Source organism: Orcinus orca, chromosome 9 (assembly GCF_937001465.1).
Source record: "Orcinus orca chromosome 9, mOrcOrc1.1, whole genome shotgun sequence".
In the NCBI taxonomy this organism is placed as follows: Eukaryota; Metazoa; Chordata; class Mammalia; order Artiodactyla; family Delphinidae; genus Orcinus; species Orcinus orca.
The window spans coordinates 34,430,762-34,451,579 of record NC_064567.1 but is presented as its reverse complement, the minus strand read 5'-3'; the positions used below and the strand labels follow the sequence as shown (position 1 = coordinate 34,451,579).

Genomic DNA, 20,818 nt, shown 5'->3' with positions numbered 1-20,818 from the left:
TGATCAGCTTTTTACCTCCGACCACAAGTTTATCTCACCACAGAAGTCATCTGTGGGGGAGGCATTCCTCCTGTAATAGACTGGGCCTGAGGCCCTGGGCCAGTGCATCCTCAAGGGTGTCACCCTTGCCTGCCCGGACGCCTCCAGGGTCTTCATGCAACTGCAAAAGGTTTTTCCTTATCCAGGATCCTGTTTGACCAATACAAAGAAAGAAAGAACTGAAAAACAGAATAAAGGTTACTTTAGGGTCAGAGATTAAACACTCAGCTAGGGGTCAAGGTTTCAAAACCACCCTTACTGTATTCCACCAGGAAAGTCTGATACTTTTTTCGTTTTGCATTGTTCACCCTAAAGGCTTCTGCTTTCCTCAGGGCATCCCCTGAATGTCAGTGGGTCTGAGGCAGGGCTGGGAAGAGGAGTAGGGAGAGGGAATGCGGTGACTCTCTGGGTGGGGGGCACTCTGGGGCAGCCAGGGAAGAGCCTGCTCCCTCCTTCCCCCCCCCACCCCCACCGGCGTCCCCCCTGCCCCCCATCTTCCCCAGCGCCAGCCCTGTAGGGCTTTGGCCTCCTGACCCAGACAGAGCCGGGCGCTAGGGAGCCTGCGGCCGAGCCCGGGTCGCGCCGCCCCCAGCCTCGGGGCCGAGAGCCAAGAGTTCGAGGCCTCCCCGACCCGGATATGCTGAAAAGGAGCCACAGAGGGAGAAGTGTTTCTGGAGTACAGGCGCGCTGTAAGGGGGAAAGAGAGGCAGAGGGGAGAGAGCCCCGCTCGGAGGGGAGCCAGCGGGGCTGAGCTAGCTGGAAAGAGGAGGCGGAGAGCGCCGAGCAGAGGAGCGGCTGCTGCCGCCGTTGCCGCCACTGCGGTGTGCGCTGAGCGGGAGGGAGGAGGGGAGGGACACCCAGGGGTGGCCGCCGTCGGGCCAGCGCGACCCACGGCCCCTGCCGGAGCCTCGCTAACTTTCCGAGGCGGAAGAGGAGGAGGAGGAAGGGGCTTTGAGTGAGTTGGGGGGGATGCCGAGGTAGGTGGCGGTCCCCCGGGCGGGAGGAGGATGGGTTCTGATCCCAAATCCGATCTCCCAGCCTCTCCCCCTTGGGTACCCCCGCCCCCCTTCGACCCCCTAGGACTCACTGCTGTCAACTTGCTGGGTAACAGTTTTCCTCCCGGGTTTCAAGTCAAAACTTCCCCGGGGTGGGGTTTGGGGAAGGGAAGCAGAGGGGGAGGGAATGTCCTGCAGGGGTGGTGTGCTCTTCTCTCAAAACACTTTTTTTTTTAATCCCCGCCAGAAGCGGTCAGTTGCCTGCACCCAACATCTCCGAGCCCTTAGTGTGTCCGCCCCGCAGGGCGGCGAGCTAGGCGGAGGCGCGGCGAGGGTTCCGTGAAGCGGCCCATGTCCGGGGCGGGTGAAGACCCCGCTCCCGGGCCCCAGCTCGGGGCCGAGGCGGGTGGTGGCCGGCTGGGCGACGCGGCCCAGGGTGAGTGTCGCTTTCAAGTTGCAAGCTCCTTTGTCATTGTTGCATTTTAAAATGTGTTCGCACATTTACTGCTTGGGGTCTGTGTGGGGGGAATTGGTGCGAGGACCGAGCCAACCTCGTCCTTGTGAACTTTTGCATAGTTAGCATTACTCAAGCAAGTTCTCCAGCACTGCAGCGCTAGATCAACAACCGGATAAGAGGGCGGGATCCGTTGGTCCCTCCGCTCCCCCCTTCCTTTAGGCTGCGGAGAAACAGGATCGCTTCTTTCTTAAGCATATGCATTTCAGGGCCTAAGACCCGTCAGTGTGGGCTCTGAAGCGCTTCCCCACTACTTCTCTTCAGTTCTGTGCGTTCATCAGATCAAGGACTGCCACTGCGTTCTGAACAAGCCTGCACTCTCCCTTCATCTTCCTGTTTCTTGTGGACTCGTCTGCAACTCTGATAATCCAGGTTTCTGTGACCAATTGCTTTGGGATGGCTCATGCATACGTTTTCAATAACTATTTTTGTTTTGAAATACACAGGCTTCAAAAGAAATGCTTTTCAAGAATGAATTAGCTCTTTGTGTTCCTCCAAAGCGTAAACACATTCAGCCTGTAAAGAAAATACTTCTGTTTCTGGGAAAATTCCACAATAAGCTTATTAACAAGTTAAACAGTATCTTTTCTCTCTTGAAGGTAACATACTTCAGGTTTTCATTGGTGACAGAGAACAAGGATCTTAATCTCCTGATGTATTTTCCTCTTAGGGTGGTTCTGATTTAAAGAGTTGTGACACTGATACAAACTAAATAATTTTCCAGGGCTCCAAAACCTATTTTACTTTTTCTTTTGATTTTAAGCCTATCTGATCCATGCCCCCCGCCCCCACCCCCTTTAGCAATAACGTAATGAGCTTTTTGGGATTCTTTTTGTTAAGGCAGTAAAAAGTGGAAAAGAAGTGAGTGTCGAACCCACAATAGGTAAGAGCAGAAAACATGCATGGCTAAATTAAAATGTGGAATTCAAGGGCTGTGAAATTGAATTATGTTTATGATTGTTTTTTTTTTTGCTCCTAAACAGTGAGTCATTTTTTCTAAACAGAGAAAATCAGAACTAGAACGATAAACACGTTTTCCCAGAAGCAGCCCATGTTCCTCACACTGTATTGCCAAGGCAATCGTTTTCTTGTCATTAGGCATGCCCTCAGTAGTCATATCAACTCCTTGATGGGATGTTTAGGTTCACACTTGAGGTGTTCATCACTATTGTTAACAAATTCTTATGTCAAAAATCAACCTCAAACACACTAGAAAAACAATTGATTTAGAACTAGTGATATCTACAATGTCCAACTTTAATAATACACATTTTTTAAGTCAGTAGAAGTTGCAGTGAAAATGCACTGTACAGATGTAATGCTGTAAGGTATCACATGATCTGACTTTCAGAAGCCAGCATCTAGAATGGTCTGAAGGAGAATGTGGACTGCATACAACACATTATCAGTGTGGAAACTCTTGGGTTATGTTTTACCTGAAAATTGACTTAACCTCAGCAACATTTTTTTTTTTTAGTAGTTTAACTTTGACTCACCACATCCTCTAAGTAGGCATCAATTGAATTGTAAATGTAATATAAAGTTGAGTTTTTAAAAAAGTAACTCCTCAGAATCTTGTTAAAAGATTGTGTCTCAAACAAGCAGATTTCATAAGCTGAAAGAAAAAAAAGTTTTGGAGCAAGTGGGTAGGGAGAAAGCTTCAAGACGTAGCCGCCATGGTTAGGGTGGTTTTATTGGTAAAGACGTTAGTGAAGAACCTTTGCCCGCGAGCCACTCTTCTCTTAAGCTCTTGCTCGAGTTCTTTCATCCTCATCCTTCTGTCCTTGGGTTATTGATCATCTTTTCAGAATAATAGTTGAATAGTACTCTGGTAAGATAAGGCTGCTTAGTTAATAGAAACCTAATTTTACAATTTTATATATTAAAATCAGTGAGAAAAATGGAATGTTCTATGAAAGTTAACAGAAAATGTCTTTTCATGAAGGGGGAGGATAAGATCAAGTCTTCGCCTGCGAACAAAGTACAATATATATGTGTATTAATATGTATGTGCATACATATACATATTATATCACATAAAGACATATGATATAATCTATACAGATATTACTGTGTTGTGATGCACTATCTGTACTACTAACCAAAGGCATAGAAAATTAAAGATGAAAGTAATTTTCGGGGGTCTCTAGTCTGAACTCCCCATCAAATCTAGAATTTCTTTCTACATTCTTTCAGATGGTTAGTTAGACGCCTACAGTGTAGTGCGTTCTCCTCATCAGCATTCATAGTTGTGGAAATTTTTCGTATTGAGAGCATAGCTCTCTCTCTCTAGAGCTTCTCCCCTTTGGCTGTGATTCTGCAAGCACAATTCTATTGCTCTGAAAGCATGAAAAATCTTATTTGTGCATTCTGAAAATTGTTACAGATCAAGGTCTTAAGCTTATATGCCCCAGGCTGTCAGAGGGAACCAGAATGGGTGTGGGAAGGTAGGGAGCAGTGGGGACTGGGGACTACTGTAGAGCGCAGGCCCAGGAGACGGTACTTCTCAGGTCCAGCTCATTGTTGCCATTTGGGTTAATATCTTCCGGTATTTCAAGAGATACTGGAAATAGGGAGTTTTATGTATCATTGCGCCCTTTTTAAAAGTTGGCAACTAATGAAATTCAATTTTTATCCAGGCCAAACAAAACAACCACACCTGCAGGCTGGAAATGGCCTGTATACAGCTGATTTGTGATCTCTTATAGAAAATAGGAAGTAAACCTGTGATTTAAAACCATTTCCCTGTTTATGACGAACTTCTGAAAGATTGACTTGATTTGCCTTCTCAAGCAAAGTACGTGTATAAGTGTCTCGATAAGTGAAGGACAGTTTGGGCCAAACTTAGTTTTGTTTTAAGAGAGAATGGCTCTTGTATAGGGGGTTCACCTAATTCTCATTTTTTCTCATCTTAAAATTCATTGTGTTATCAATCCTGATAGGTATTTGCTTTTTTGTGCAAAAGTTATTAGAATCCATGTGGTTGAAAGAGCCTTTTGATTAAGTGCTTCCATATTTGTGACTTGTAACTAGAAGGATCTTTAGAAATAACTGAGTCTAACTGGCTTACTTTCTAGAAGAGATGTCCAGAGACTTTAAGTGACTTGCCCAAGGTCTCATACACAGTAGAAATCAGGGTGTTTTGTGGTAAATGCGGTTGAAGTAGAGAATGAATACAGCTTTTTTTCCTGTGGATGGATGAATTGAAGATAATCAGCTTTGGATACTGAGAATCGTTTGAGCCTGTTCCGGCCCCTGCAGCCGCCCTCCCTCCCCCATGGCATTTGCCAAGATTTAGACTGTTGGACTGTGTGCTGGAATATTCTTTAATGTGATAATGTGTGATTTAATGCACTCTTCTCTCTTGGGAGAGTCCTCTGAGACTATTAGGCGGACTTTTCATAGCAGGATGCAAAATGCCAGTAAAGTTAATTAAAAATAATTAAAAATAGAAGCTAGGGAGAAGATGTTCAAGTTGAAATTACACAAGAAGAGCTTTGACTTAGAAGCTTAGCTGATTTGTCAGGAATTTATAGTGGCTAATCAGGTTTCCTGTATGGGAAGCCTGTTTATTTCAATTATACCACGTATGCTCGTAATATCCATATTCTTCAACTTTTATCATATCGTTTTATCCTTTTGATTAAGAGTGGCATTTCTCAAAGTGTGTCATCTTTGGGCAGCTTCTATCTCTGGTCCTCAATCCGGGACGATAGTGCCTTTCAGGAGACATTTGGCAACCTCTCAAGACATGTTTGGTGGTCGTAACAGGGGTGGGGATGGCTGCTCCGGGGATGTAGTGGGTGGAGGCCAGGGATAACGCTAAACAACTGACAATGCACAGGACAGGGCAGCGCCTTGCAACAAAGAATTATCTGGCCCAGAACGTCGATGGTGTTGACTTGCTATCCTAGTCTCTCAAGGCTACTGACATCTTTGGCTCCACTCCAGAGTTACAGAATCAGCATCTTGAGAGTAAGACTCAAGAATCTGCATTTTTAACAAGCTCCAGGTGCTCTTTATCTCTAGTTGAGAATCATTGTTTTTAGAGGCTTTTATCTGTAGAAAGACATGCCATATATATATATATATATATATATATATATATATATATATATATATTTGGTAGAAAGCCTTAATAAAATCTTGAGAAAAGTCCCTTTTTCAAATTCCAGACTTTAAATCATATCACTCCACGTGTACCGTCTCTTAGAGCTCGCCAGCATTTTTATCCCATATCCCAATTAATAAAACTAGGCCTGAGTATTCATCCTCAAAAAAGTTTCCTGTCAAGATCATATGTACTATAGTACAAATATATTGTGAATATTAGAAAAGAAATATATGAATAAAAATTTAAAAGGATGAGATAAAAATAAGTAAATAAATAGATCTTTTAATACTTTCTTCTGCCCACCTCAGTAGATATTTTTGTCCCACCACCCTACACTTCTCTCTGAGGATCCCAGCATTATGCAATAATAAGGAAAGAAGTCCCTAATTTGTATGTGAGCTGTATTCACCTGTAAATTGGACTTTTGGAATCTGGATTATCTTTTCTCATAGAAACAGAATGATAACTTATGTTTACCTCCATAATCTCAAAAGATTGTTGAAAATTTTGTATATTTACAATGATAAATTATAGAGAACATACTCTTAGGTTTCTGGCAACCACATACAAATAACCACGAACAAAATTGAGTGAAACATTTTGAATACAGATGCTTGAGAAAGAACAGGCTTAACTGGAAAACGATAAGGAAACTTGTCTAGATTTGGAAGAGGATTTGGGGGCATTTTCAAGCACCTTGGACTTTATATTCCCAATTCTCTGTATGCCTAAAGGAACTAACGTTCATTTTACACGTTTAGTTAGAGAAGTGCAAGCCTTATCAGCTAGGCATAGTCATTTTCCTTCTGCTAAGTAAAAGAATCAAATGCGTAAGAGGAGGATGTAACTGGGAAAAAACTAAGAGGGGAGGGGGGAAGGAAGTGGTTAAAAAAGGTACGACTAAAAAGTGTTTGGAGAGGTTGAAGTGTTTGAGTTGAGAACTGCGAATAAAGTTCTAAGGGATAGCATGGCATGAACTGAGCTGGAGGGGACCATGTTAAGAAACAAGATGATGACACAAAATCTTGAGAGAGGGAGGAGCACAGCTTACCTTGAAGTAGGCCCTAGTATATATTTGTGGAATAAATGATTGGGTAAACGGAGGGCTTGATTGCTGTCCAGAGCAAGTGTGAGTCATGGCAGCAAAAGGCGATGAACAGCATCGGTTTGGGGGTCAGGGTGGAGGATGGGACTAGGGAAAGCATTTATATGTTTGTGTTTATAATTCAGGATACTTGTACAGAGGATAAATTTTTAATACCGATTTTTATCTCTACTATAGCCTTTTTGTTTGTCTTCACATCGTTTATTTCTGCCTTACTCAGGTGCTCTGTGAATGTTCCATCATATCTATCTATAGATAGATAGATATGATGCTGTATGACATATAGAGAGAAATAGATTGATGAATGAAATCTGGGACTTGCAGAGTGATGGGAGAAATAAATAAGTTTACACATACCTATAATATAAGGTAGATGGAAAGGTTATAACAGAGGCACAAAGAAAATGATGGCAGAACATGGGAGGGAGAAAGCATCTCTAGCTGGGGCATTTGGAAAGACCTCAGAGAAAACTTTTTTGTTTTGTTTTGTTTTGTTTTGTTTGCTGTATGCGGGCCTCTCACTGTTGTGGCCTCTCCCGTTGCGGAGCACAGGCTCCGGACGCGCAGGCTCAGCGGCCATGGCTCACGGGCCCAGCCGCTCCGCGGCATGTGGGATCTTCCCAGACCGGGGCACGAACCCGCGTCCCCTGCATCGGCAGGCGGACTCCCAACCACTGCGCCACCAGGGAAGCCCAGAGAAAACTTTTGATTTGAGTTGGACTAAGAAGCATAGTCAAACTCTCCTCTGTGGACATGGATGTGGAAAGCAAGACTTGGAAGGGACTGTTACAGAGTGTGGAGGACTTCACTAAGACCATTGTGTGAGCTGCATTAAAGGAGCTGAGAAAAAGGTAAAGCTGTAAAGATAAGCTAAAGTAATTGTGAGGAGGGCCCTGATTTTCCTGCTGAGGAATTTGTATGTCCTTTCTGTAGGCAATAGAGCCATTGAAAGTTCTTGATAGGGTGAGGATAGGACCAAATTGGTGTTTTTAGGAAAATAAATCTGGTGACAGTTCAAAGGATGATTTTGGAGGGAGAGGCAAGAGTGAAGGCAGTGATTTTCCAGGAGGCTATTATAATAGCCTGGCAAAAGATAAGAGGACCTAGGGCAGTACCAGTGGGAGTAGAATTGAGCATATGGATTTAAGAATGATAGCAAAAGTAGGATAGAGCTCTATCTTGCTGTGAGAAATTGTTCAGGGCATTGATTTTTACTTATTCATTTTTGAATCTCCTACAGCCAGGCACAGTGTCTAAATTTTGTTCAATGGAATTGATGTGGTTGGGCAAAATATTTAATATGCGAGAAGGTGGAAAGGTAGAAATGTAAGGTAATCCACAGGTTTGCTTTTTAGCCTGAGTGGAAACATGGGAGGAGCCGTTGAGTCTTCTTTTGATCATGTTGGTTCCATGGAACTTATCCTTAAGCCAGGATAGCCAGTAGGCCACTGAAAAAGAGAATTTGTTACTAGGAGAGTGGTGAGGGTCAGGCGCACAGACTACGAGTTCACCACCAAGTAGCTGATGGATGGGCACAAGAGTGAGAGAGAGAGGACTGAAGACAGACTTGGGAGAATGGCTGCCCTTTTGGGAGGAGAAGGAAAAGAATACAGAGTCCGTAAGGATTGGTCACAGAAGTGTTAGGTGTTAGAGGTCATGGAAGATGAGAGAGTTCTGGTTTGTTAAGGGAGAAGCAGGGGGTATAGAAGGCTCCTTTTGGATGGGCGGATTTTGAGCATGTCCACCACACACTAATGGAAAGAAAGCCAGGGGATAGAGAGAGAAAAGATGAAAGAGCATGGGGGTGGACCGTGCTGCAGTGGGTGTTTGTAATTGAAAGAGTAAAATTGTAGGAAGGAAGGAGATGATGAGATCAGTCTTAGGAAAGTGGGGAATGTTCCCCTTTGAGATGGGGGTGGGAGAAAAGGATGAGTGATCATCTAGAGAAAATTTCATGTGAGAAAGAGATTATTGAAGGCCTAGATGTTCTCAGCAAAATAGATGTAACATTTGCTGAGAGCAAGGGGGCGTGTTAGGATGAGTCAAGAAATTTGAGATGTGTAGAAAAGATTGGGAAGAATGAAGAATTCAAGAGGGAGTCAATCCGGGGCAAACAAAAGCACTGCTCAGTAACACTGAGGGCTTAACAAAGAATGAACAGCATGAATTTTTAGTGGACACGGTCAGCATGGTTGATTGCCTTTCTCAGCAAGAAGCGTTCGGGACCTTGGGAATAGAAGCAGATAGAATGGAGTTTTTGTATTAGCACAGGGTTGGAAGTTGGCAGAATGGAAGCAGTGGAGGGGCTGGGGCAAGGGAGGAGGATTAAGCATGTGTGGGAAGAGTGTCTTTGTACCAACTGATCTCGTGTTCCAGGCTGTATGGGGAGCTGGAGAGACCAGCAGTGCAGTTAGAAGGCTATGATTTCTGGCCAGCAAGAATCATGCCTGTTGGCCTTGTTTGGTCAGTTCACATACAAGGATTTAATATACATAACTGAGTGATCTTTACAGGGCTACTGGGGGAGCTGTGGAATTTTTGGGTGTGTAAGAGCCTTTCCTGTTTCTTTGAACCTCATTTCCTGGATCTTGGTGAGGTGATTTCATGGAAAGTTCTAATAAAAGTGTGCAATTATTTTACTAGCATTATATTTTTATAATAAAAGATTTTGGGGAAAAGGAAACACATAAATTGTCACAGTCTAAAGTTAGGCCATTTGCAAATGGAAAATTAGAACAACAACAAACAGAGGAGGGAAACAATTCAACCAAATTGTTTTTCTGAGTCAATGTAATTATTCTACTGTATAAAGGCATGGGATGTGATTTTTATGTTTCTATTCCGAAAAATCTTTACTCAATTTTTATTAAGGGGGGATTGATTCTGCACTGGCTAGAGTCTAGATGTTTGGATAGTTGAACTTTGGTGATTCATTGGAGCAGATAAAAGATGCTGCAGCCCTCCCTGCTATCTTAATCAGTCCTGGGTTTTAGATGATTTTCTCTCTCTGTCTTTACCTTTTATGCTCTGCGTCTCTCTTTTTCCCCCTCCTCTCCCTCTTGCCATTAACACTTTACTGAAGTTACTTAAACTTTTCATATTTTCTTTTGACATTAGCATACACATCCTGAAGGAGGTGAGCTTTTTTACTGTAAGGTTTTGAAACTGAGTTGTATTTTACAGGTTCTGGTCGCTTCGAGTTCACTAAGTAGGAACTATGGAGAGTTATTTTAACATTAATTTCGTTTGTGGTTTCGACTTGCAGTCCACTTCTGTTTTCAGATTCACACCCACATGATCTGAAGTAAGATGATTCATATGCATGTGCTTTTATGCCCGATTTTTTTTGCGGGGCGGGGGGGAGTACGCGGGCCTCTCACTGTTGTGGCCTCTCCCGTTGCGGAGCACAGGCGCCGGATGCGCAGGCTCAGTGGCCATGGTTCACGGGCCCAGCCGCTCCGCGGCATGTGGGATCTTCCCCGACCGGAGCATGAACCCGTGTCCCCTGCATCGGCAGGCAGGCTGTCAACCACTGCGCCACCAGGAAGCCCTATGCCCGATTTTTAAGTAGTTTCAGGAATAAAGTCTGAAATACATTTTCATGCTAGCACATATATTTTATCAAATATATCGACATATTTGAACAGGAAACCCTGTCAACAAATATTTCTTGTGCTCCTACTATGTAGAAAATCCCGTGATGGTTGAAAATGTATAACACATAGTTCTGCCCAGAAGGAATTTGTAAACTAGGTGAGAGAGAGGATGATGTTTACATGTGTGCCAAATTAAATTGTAATCCCTTGTCTAAATATCAATTCAAGATTACGACAAGTACCATGTGACAGTTGAGTTTACGGGCAGTTGCCAGCTTACTGGTACAGTTTTGCCTTCTGGAGGTTGAGAGCGAAATCTCAGAATAACGAGTCAGTTCTGTCTGGGTTGGGCTGTGAGTGACCCCAGCTGAAGAAGGCAGTCTGTAGGTCTTCTTGGTTTGGATTATGCAGTGTTGAGCACCAAAAATAAGGCACCTTGTGGTTGAGCAGGTGACAGGCCCTCTGAAGGCAGGTGGCAGAGTGCAGGGGAACAAGCTTCCTCTCCTCACTTTCTGTACTCCAAGAAATGGTTCTCCTACTCTTTTTCATAGGGGATCAGTCTTTAATCTTCTGGTCTCTATGAATATAGACCTGTCCTGTTCTTATTTTTTCCATCACATCATCCAAGCAACATGCAGGATTTTAGGAAAATCTTCTGAGGGGTTTTACTCTTTATTTCTTACTGAGATACAAGGTGAAATTATGGAGCATGGGAAAGGTGTAGGAGTTTACAACCTTAAAATATGTACAATGTTAAAATAACAGTTTTTCACCCATATGCAAAATGAATTTAATTCTTACTGAGCCAAGGAGTAGCACGTTCAATCTTTGTGTTAGAAAAATATTTCCAGTTGGAGCAGAAAAAGGTGGGAGGCCCTGGTAGTGTGTATGGGCGAGAAAGTATAGATTTAAGAGAAATTGGGGTGCTGTAAGTAGCAGGGTCTGGTAACTGATTGTTGGGGCCGGGGAAATAAGGGGAAAATAGAGAGCTAAAAGTGATTCCGTGGATACCATCGACCAATATACAGACTACAGTTGGAGAAATAGGCGGGGACTGAAGAGAAGTGGTGATGAATTTTGGGAAATATTAAGTTAATTGCTAAAGATATAGTCGTGTAGAGTTGAAACTCCAAATCTACAGGTCAGGGCAGGAATCAGGGTGAAGGTAATGGATCTACAAGTTATCCTCCTGGAGGTGACTGGAACTGCGCTAGTTAATGAGATTGCAGAGGTTGTAAAGCCAAAATGGGTTGGTGGTCTTAAAGGAGAATTTAAAGTAGGCAGTGTCCCAAAGAGATGGTCCAGAAGGTCAGAGGCTGTGTTGGTGAATTAAATGAGAGGCTCCAGGTTTTGTCCTGTAGGAGAATTACCAGAGAGGAAGCATCCCCTGACTTCTAATTCATATCCGTCATTCTGAAGTCCAAGACATCAATTTCAATATACTGCAAATTCTCTTATTATTTGTGGCTTCACCACTATTTGAAATGCTCTCTCCATCCTCTCTCGTTTATTTCAAGATCAGGCTCAAATCATAGCTTTCAAATGCCTTGACAAATTAAACAACTTCCTTTGGTTCACTTTTGACTTCCATTGGCCTTCCTTCTTGTAACAGTGCCAAATAAGGGTTTATTCCTTAACCAGAGAGATTGGGGCAGAAAGTGTTCTTGATAAAATCACTCAGTTTAACTGAGAGGTAACAGAAAAGTTTTAAAAATTGTGGCACTTAGAATAATGATGATGCTAAAAAAAACTAAAGATGGGTGTGTACCCGTGTTTTAAAAAAGGGGAAGAAGGTAATATCCTCAATTCCTTTTTATATTGTAGCAGGGTTAATTGACTGCTGAGTAGGGGAACTGCTATAGATATGGTATCTCTGGATTTCAACAGTCAGTAAGGCAAATTCTTTCATGATAGCTTTTTAGATAAGAGTAAGAAGACTATCGTGCTTATAAAATTGGATAGAATATGGAAGAGGGAAGATTAGGTTTTGATTGCGAAGAGCAAAATATGATGAATCAGTGAAAACTGTAAGTAGATTTTAGACAATTGTGGAGAAGTCTTTGAATAATTAAGGCGTCCTAAGTTGAAGTAAGCGGTCTTCTGAGGCTGTTTCCCTATCCCTGGAAGTATTCATGCCTACTCTCCTTGGCTTATTCCTGGCAATGCTGAATGTTGATTGTTTTTAACTGAGTTCATGTTTTCAGGTTGGGCTAAGAGAGCTTTATGAGCCCATGTCACTCCAAATTCCATGAGCCTATGAGAGTTTGGCTTTAATATGAGTATATTTGCTGGTAGAAAGAACACAATTGAACTTGTATCTGAGGAGGCAGGAGTCAGGGTTCAGTTATCCTGAAAATACATTTTTAGGATGAGGAACTTTAGATTTAGATGTAAGAGTTGCAGGAGATTAAGATGACTGAGATAATGTGTCCTGGTCCCCTGCACCACCCTGCCTTTATCTAATCTCCCCACTACTTTTTTTATAATGGAAAGTGTCTACTTCTTTCTCCCCCCATTTATTTAGAGCCCAGATTATTGAGAGATTATTTGCAATACTGCTGCATTTTGCACCTATTCATTTGCGTATCTGTATTCAATTGCATATTCATGTAATTTTTTGGTAATTGTTTTCCCCTTTGCTGTGTATAAAACCTGCTGTTCTCTACCCACCCTCAACCTGTAAACTAGTTGAGTCAATGTCATTTTTCTCATTCTTTTGAATCGAAACACACCATAAGCTGCTAAATGCATAAGAAGCCCTTTGAAGGAGTGAATTTAGATTTTGCTCAGAATCTTATTATTTTTCAAAGTAATGGTAATAACGATTAGTTGATTAAATTGATTTAAGCATTTAATTCATTCAACAAACATACTATATCTGATTATACAATAACTTATAAAATTACAAAATTTTCTGCATATGCTCATTCATCTGTTAAAAATGCTTTGGTTATCTTAAAATGTTGATTTGGACAATGAGATTTTAATCTGTGTTAGAACATTAGGCTAAGCAGGTAGGCTTTGCAGTGTTTCTTAAAGGTCATTAAGCTTTTTTTTTTTTTTTTTGGATCAGTGAAGAAGTAGAATTCCAGAGCCTCAGGTCTTCCTGAAAGCTGCCTTATCTTTGGTTTTTAAAGGTTACATTTGGGAAACATTTGTAGATTTCCACATTGTTCTTAGCCTCTGGGAAATAGAGACCCAGATTTTTTTTTTTTTTTTTTTTTTTTTTACTTTTCCCAGACATTTTAGTCTCAGATTCCTTGAGATTTCATAATCTGGAATACACATAGATGATCTGAAATAATGCTGGTATTTGAATGGAAGAGTAAAAATGAAATGGTTTAACGTTTACAGATAAAGGAGGTATGAATATAGATTGCATAGCAGTAAGAATATACATATTATGTAGATTATAAATGATTTATCATAGATTAAAATCAAATATTTAATTGAAGTAGATCTAACATGCAACAGTCCCAAATTTTAAGCATGAAGAAAGCTGCTAATGCTCCTTTCTGTAAGAACTAGTGAATTATATACTGATTAAGTTTTATGAGGTTTTATAAGGATATCTGCCAAGGACCAGCATTTATATTAGTTCTTCGCAAAGTAAGCATATAAAGTACAGATAACAAGTAGACCGACGTACTTGATGATTGGCTCGTGCATTTACACCTACCTCTGCCTAGTTCAAAAGAACATTTGAGGTAACTTATAAGAGAACTTTTTTTTTTTTTTTTTTTTTTTTTTGCGGTACGCGGGCCTCTCACTGCTGTGGCCTCTCCCATTGCGGAGCACAGGCTCCGGACGCGCAGGCCCAGCGGCCATGGCCCACGGGCCCAGCCGCTCCGCGGCATGCGGGATCCTCCCGGACCAGGGCACGAACCTGCGTCCCCTGCATCTGTAGGTGGACTCTCAACCACTGTGCCACCAGGGAAGCCCACAAGAGTACATTTTTAAAAAGAGATTCAAACAGAATAATAGGAAGTATGGTAGCCCAGGAGATCCAAACCTGAGGGAAAATAGAAATGTACAGGTATAACTGTAGGGTCCAACCCAGTTACTCAATTTTGTCTGCAAATTTGAGGCAAAAAGAAAACATTTGTCCCTCATATGATTTTCATTGTCCATAAGGAAAAAAAAATAACATATAGCTTCTCAGAGGAAGGAATAGTTTTCCTTATATTCAGTCTGGAAACAGATTTCTAGCACAGTTTCTTACATAGGGATTACTGAATAGATAGATACTGTCCTCAACAGTATCCCTAAGGTTTTAAAAAGGTGCTTATTGTAAAGGTGCTTAATGTAATACTAATAGCAAGTGTGAATGAGCCCTTATTGTATACCAGACACTCTGCTTTCCAGGCATGGTTCCGTTTATTTCCGCATCCACCTTCTGATGTAGGTACTGGTGTTATTCCCATTTTAAAGATTAAGAATCTGACAAAGGTTATGTAATTTGCTCAGGATTCACATAGTTAGTGGTGGACCCAGGCACTCTGATTTCAGATCCTGTGCTCTTAACCATTTCTCCAGTAAAAAGTACAGTTTAAGGATAGTATTTCTGTCCCAGAGAACCTAATGAGAGTCTTTATTTATCAGGAAAGCTTCAAATATCTGGACTTTTAGGTGACAATATTTTCTCTATTTCTTGGAAAACCATGGCATGAACAGTATTGTACATGTTTTAAAAGTTCATTCGTAACTTTGACAAGCTCATTTCATCCTCATACGACATTACTAAATTCTTCCGTTACTCTTATTTGTTAAAACCATTTAACTATTGAGATAATAAATGTGCTTGACTACTGTTGGGAAAAAAAATCCCTCATCAATAGTTTGAATGATTGTCTTATAGAAGTAAGTTTAAGTTTATTATTTCTACCTACAGTGAGCAGAACTAGAACTAGTTAAAGATCACCTGTCGGTGTATTTATGCTCAAAATAAAGAACAACTTACTACTGAATCAAACTGATGAAGAATAGAATATATTCCTTTATGGGATATCATTCCTTGGAATTTTGGAGAAAGGCTGAGTATTGCAGGGGGCTTTCTATCCTGGGAGGGATATGAAATTAGCTGAGCTGCAAGATCCTTTCCAACTCGGCATTTCATCATTCTATTTCCAATTGAATATCTGTTTCTGAGACTTACTCTGTAGTCTCATCAGTAAAATTGAGCTAACGTTTTCTTTATTGTATGGTTGATGGGTTCTGAAGATCAAATAAATATTATATATTAAAGTCCTTTGAAAATTGCTAATACTGTGATTATAATAATTCATTAATTCTTTCAACAAAAGGAAGCATTTTTTCTTTTCTTTTTTTCTTATTTAATAACTACATACCAGCTGAGTGGCTGTTATATGGCACATATATTTTACATGTATTATTATCCAATTGACTTATTTTTAATACATTTAGATTTTTCTCTCTTTTTAATCACCATTCACTTATTTTATTCCCCAACTGCCTGAGATAAGTAAAACTCTCAAAGTTTTAAATTTAGATAACGCCAACTAGGTAAAATACTATACAATTTTAAACCAAATGGAAATTCTGTTTACCTGAATCTGTCTCATTATCCTTTAGCAAGAAAAATCAAGGTTGGAGACGGATTGCCTCTCACCATCACGGCCTTTAGAAAAACAGAAACAATAAAGACTATTGATCCTGTAAGATAGACAGTCATTTCTGAGTAGGACATATTATAGTTAAATTGATCCTTTAGAACTATTACTTTTTTCCTTTGACTCTTTGGCGTAATACATGCTCATCATTTTCTTTGAAAATTAGCTCAAATCCAGTGCTTTACAGAGGGTTTTCTAGGTTTTTCTCCACTTCATTCTAAACACCCTACAGTGTGTATATGAAGTTTTGGCTCTGTTGTTTAGACTTGCGCAGACTCAGATTTACAGATTTTTAGAGCCAGAAAAGTCCTCTGCAACCATACAGCTCAGTGCCTTCATTTCTGGATAAAGAGAATGAGACCCAGCCCCAGTTACAAAGCTGGTCAGTTTTTGAGCCAGAATTATGACCCAGGGCAGTTTTCATTCCCTTCTGTTTTGTAGTTGCTTGATTGTTTTGTGTGTATGTTTGGTCTCCCCAGCTAGAGGATTCGTTGTCAGGGACCAAGCTTTTTCCCCCTCATCCAAAGATTCTTCTGCATTGTCCCTATTCAGTGGAGGCACAAGAGAATGCTGGGAAGCTAGCCTTTTGGTAGCAGATGCCAGTGGTATATGACTATCCTTTGCTCTAGTGCTATTTTTAAGCTGTCTGCAATTTTTGTATTAATATTGAAAACATATTTCTTATATGTTTATCTATTAGTGGGACTGTTTAATGTTATATGTAATTCAGGTTTTGTATTCTCAGAGTTGTCCTGACACAGAGACGAAACTAAATACCTCTGTATTAATTACTGATTAGATAAAATTGTACTTTCTGATAACTTGGAATACTGTGACAAAGGGGATGAGAAGCAAGGTCTGTGTCTCAGTGTTCGATGGGTTCTTCTAAGTTTTCTGTAAGTTGTATAGTACAGAAGAGCTTACCTAGCACAGTGCCCCTCAAACCTGGCCATATATGATGATGACACCCCCCTCCCCGCATACCACCTGAATTGGGACCCCTGAGGTTGGGACTCGTGTATCTTTATGTTTAAAGTGCTCTGTGGTAGAGAACCATTGGCGTGGAAGAACAGCATCATTGAGATAAGGTCCCCTGTTAAGAGAAAGTTGCTAAGTTGGGAAGGAGTGCTTGTATATATATAGTTGGGGAAGAATGGATGTGTATATAGAAACCTAGTAGAAAGATACAGGTTGATTTTTTGCATCATTGAAATTACTTGATTGCTTTTGGGATATGTCTTTTGGGCCCACATAGCAGTTGAATTGCAACTACAAACCTTCATAAAGCCAGAAAGGAATTAACTAAATAAGGACTATGGCTTCTGCTGCTGCAATTCAGAAGTGATAGACAGTCTACACTGATAACAGAAATCTGTTATTAGAAACTGCTATTTTGTCATCTTAATGAGTAGTGGCTAACCCAAACCTATTGAAAGTTGTAGTTAGATTGGTTCTGTGGCTGGACATCATGGGGCCCATTTTACAGTTATCTATCAATTAAATCTCACTCTCATTGCATTTATTCAATATTAGATATAACTGCACACCATTTATGAGGCTTCCATATTGGTATCCCATTAAATATTAAAGAGATGTTAATAAAATAAAAATAGATATGTTGGGAAATCACAGAACAGTCAAGTGGTCACAGAAGTTTATAAAAGTGGCGAATTAGCAAGCCAATTTAAACTTGGAGTTTTTTCTGAGCCTTGCTTTGGGCTGGGTTCTGTGGATTATAGCAAAAGCCTGAGACCACCTTTTTTTTTTTTTAATTTAGTTTAGTTTATTTTTTTGTACAGCAGGTTCTTATTAGTTATCCATTTTATACATATTAGTGTATATATGTCAACCCCAGTCTCCCAATTCATCCCACCACCACCACCACTTCCCCCCCGTGATGTACATACGTTTGTTCTCTGCATCTGTGTTGCTATTTCTGCCCTGTAAACTGGTTCATCTGTACCATTTTTCTAGGTTCCACATATATGTGTTAATATACGACATGTGTTTTTCTCTTTCTGACTTACTTCACTCTGTATGACAGTCTCTAGATCCATCCACGTCTCTACAGATGACCCAATTTCGTTCCTTTTTTATGGATGAGTAATATTCCATTGTATATATGTACCACATCTTCTTTATGCATTCATCTGTTGATGGGCATTTAGGTTGCTTCCATGACCTGACTATTGTGAATAGTGCTGCAATGAACATTGGGGTGCATGTGTCTTTTTGAATTATGGTTTTCTCTGGGTATATGCCCAGTAGTGGGATTGCTGGGTCATATGGTAATTCTATTTTTTAGTTTTTTTAAGGAACCTCCATATTGTTCTCCATAGTGGCTGTATCAATTTACATTCCCACCAACAGTGCAAGAGGGTTCCCTTTTCTCCATACCCTCTCCAGCATTTGTTGTTTGTAGATTTTCTGATGATGCCCATTCTAACTGGTGTGAGGTGATACCTCATTGTAGTTTTGATTTGCATTTCTCTAATAGTTAGGGATGTTGAGCAGCTTTTCATGTGACTCTTCACCATCTGTATGTCTTCTTTGGAGAAATGTCTATTTAGGTCTTCTGCCCATTTTTGGATTGGGTTATTTTTTTTTTTAATATTGAGCTGCATGAGCTGTTTATATATTTGGGAGATTAATCCTTTGTCTGTTGATTCGTTTGCAAATATTTTCTCCCATTCTGAGGGTTGTCTTTTTGTCTTGTTTGTAGTCTCCTTTGCTTTGCAAAAGCTTTTAAGCTTCATTAGGTCCCATTTGTTTATTTTTGTTTTTATTTCCATTACTCTAATAGGTGGATCAAAAAAGATCTTGCTGTGATTTATGTCAAAGAGTGTTCTTCCTATGTTTTCCTCTAAGAGTTTTATTGTGTCCAGTCTTACATTTAGGTCTTTAATCCATTTTGAGTTTATTTTTATTTATGGTGTCAGGGAGTGTTCTAATTTCATTCTTTTACATATAGCTGTCCAGGTTTCCCAGCACCACTTATTAAAGAGACTGTCTTTTCTCCTTTGTATATCCTTGCCTCTGTTGTCATAGATTAGTTGACCATAGGTGCGTGGGTTTATCTCTGGGCTTTCTATCCTGTTCCATTGATCTATATTTCTGTTTTTTTGCCAGTACCATATTGTCTTGATTACTGTAGCTTTGTAGTATAGTCTGAAGTCAGGGAGTCTGATTCTTCCAGCTCCGTTTTTTCCCCTCAAGACTGCTTTGGCTATTCAGGGTCTTTTGTCTCTCCTTACAAATTTTAAGATTTTTTTTTCTAGTTCTGTGAAAAATGCCATTGGTAATTTGATAGGGATTGCATTGAACCTGTAGATTCCTTTGCGTAGTATAGGCATTTTCACAATATTGACTCTTCCAATCCAAGAACATGGTATCTCTCTCCATCTGTTGGTATCTTGAATTTCTTTCATCAGTGTCTTATAGTTTTCTGCATACAGGTCTTTGTCTCCCTAGGTAGGTTTATTCCTAGGTGTTTTATTCTTTTTGTTGCAGTGGTAAATGGGAGTGTTTCCTTAGTTTTTCTTTCAGATTTTTCATCATTAGTGTATAGGAATGCAAGAGATTTCTGTGCATTAATTTTGTATCCTGCAACTTTAGCAAATTCATTGATTAGCTCTAGTAGTTTTCTGGTGGCATCTTTAGGATTCTCTATGTATAGTATCATGTCATCTGCAAGCAGTGACAATTTTACTACTTCTTTTCTGATTTGGATTCCTTTTATTTCTTTTTCTTCTCTGACTGCCATGGCTAGGACTTCCAAAACTATGTTGAATAATAGTGGTGAGAGTGGACATCCTTGTCTTTTTCCTGATCTTAAAGGAAATGGTTTCAGTTTTTCACCATTGAGAATGATGTTGCCTGTGGGTTTGTCATATTTGGCCTTTATTATGTTGAGGTAGTTTCCCTCTATGCCCACTTTCTGGAGAGTTTTTATCATCAATGGGTGTTGAATATTGTCAGAAGCTTTTTCTGCATCTATTGAGATGGTCATATGGTTTTTCTTCTTCAATTTGTTAATATGGTGTATCACATTGATTGATTTGCATGTATTGAAGAATCCTTGTATCTGTGGGGTAAATCCCACTTGATCATGGTGTATGATCCTTTTAATGTGTTGTTGGATTCTGTTTGCTAGTATTTTGTTGAGGATTTTTGCATCTATATTCATCAGTGATATTGGTCTGTACTTTACTTTTTTTGTAGTATCTTTGTCTGGTTTTGGTATCAGGGTGATGGTGGCCTCGTAGAATGAGTTTGGGAGTGTTCCTTCCTCTGCAGTTTTTTGGAAGAGGTTGAGAAGGATGGGTGTTAGCTCTTCTCTAAATGTTTAATAGAATTCACCTGTGAAGCCATCTGGTCCTGGACTTTTGTTTGTTGGAAGATTTTTAATCACAGTTTCAATTTCTTGTGATTGGTGAGACTAACTTTTGAGCCAAGACATTTAGTTTTCAAAGGAGGCAAAGTTGGATAGACTGATGATTGTGATTTTATAGTTGTTACATAGTTAAAATTTCTTGAATATAATGAGACAGAGGATGATAAGTTTTCTTTTCTTTTTCAACTTGAGGACTCCTGGGATCATCTAATTCTAGAATTTCACAGATAAGGAAACTTCAAAAAAAATGTGGTAACTGTCTCTTAATAAGTATTCAGAGCAGGAAGAACTTTATTTTCCTCTTAGTAGTGGGTCACTACTAAGTTATGTGTGTACGGATCACATGGCATTTTCATTTAGTCAATGGAGAGTTGAGAGGGTCTGTGTTTTAGCACTTGAATATTGGACACGATTCAAATGTGAGTCAAGTGT

The 20,818-nt window shown here is 40.3% G+C and overlaps 1 protein-coding gene across 2 annotated transcripts in view; it reads left to right on the top strand.

The window, feature by feature from the left end:
- Positions 1 to 558: 558 nt before the first annotated feature.
- MDFIC (MyoD family inhibitor domain containing) overlaps positions 559 to 20,818 on the top strand; it is a 99,778-nt gene continuing 79,518 nt past the window's right edge. Inside the window, exons 1-2 of one of the 2 annotated variants that reach the window (XM_004269867.2) lie at positions 559 to 1,016; positions 1,282 to 1,470. In XM_004269867.2, the coding sequence (XP_004269915.1) occupies positions 1,386 to 1,470 (85 nt within the window). In that variant the 5' untranslated portion in view covers positions 559 to 1,016; positions 1,282 to 1,385. The remainder of the gene's footprint in view (positions 1,017 to 1,281; positions 1,471 to 20,818) is intronic. The other variant, XM_012533058.3, reaches the window with a different exon arrangement.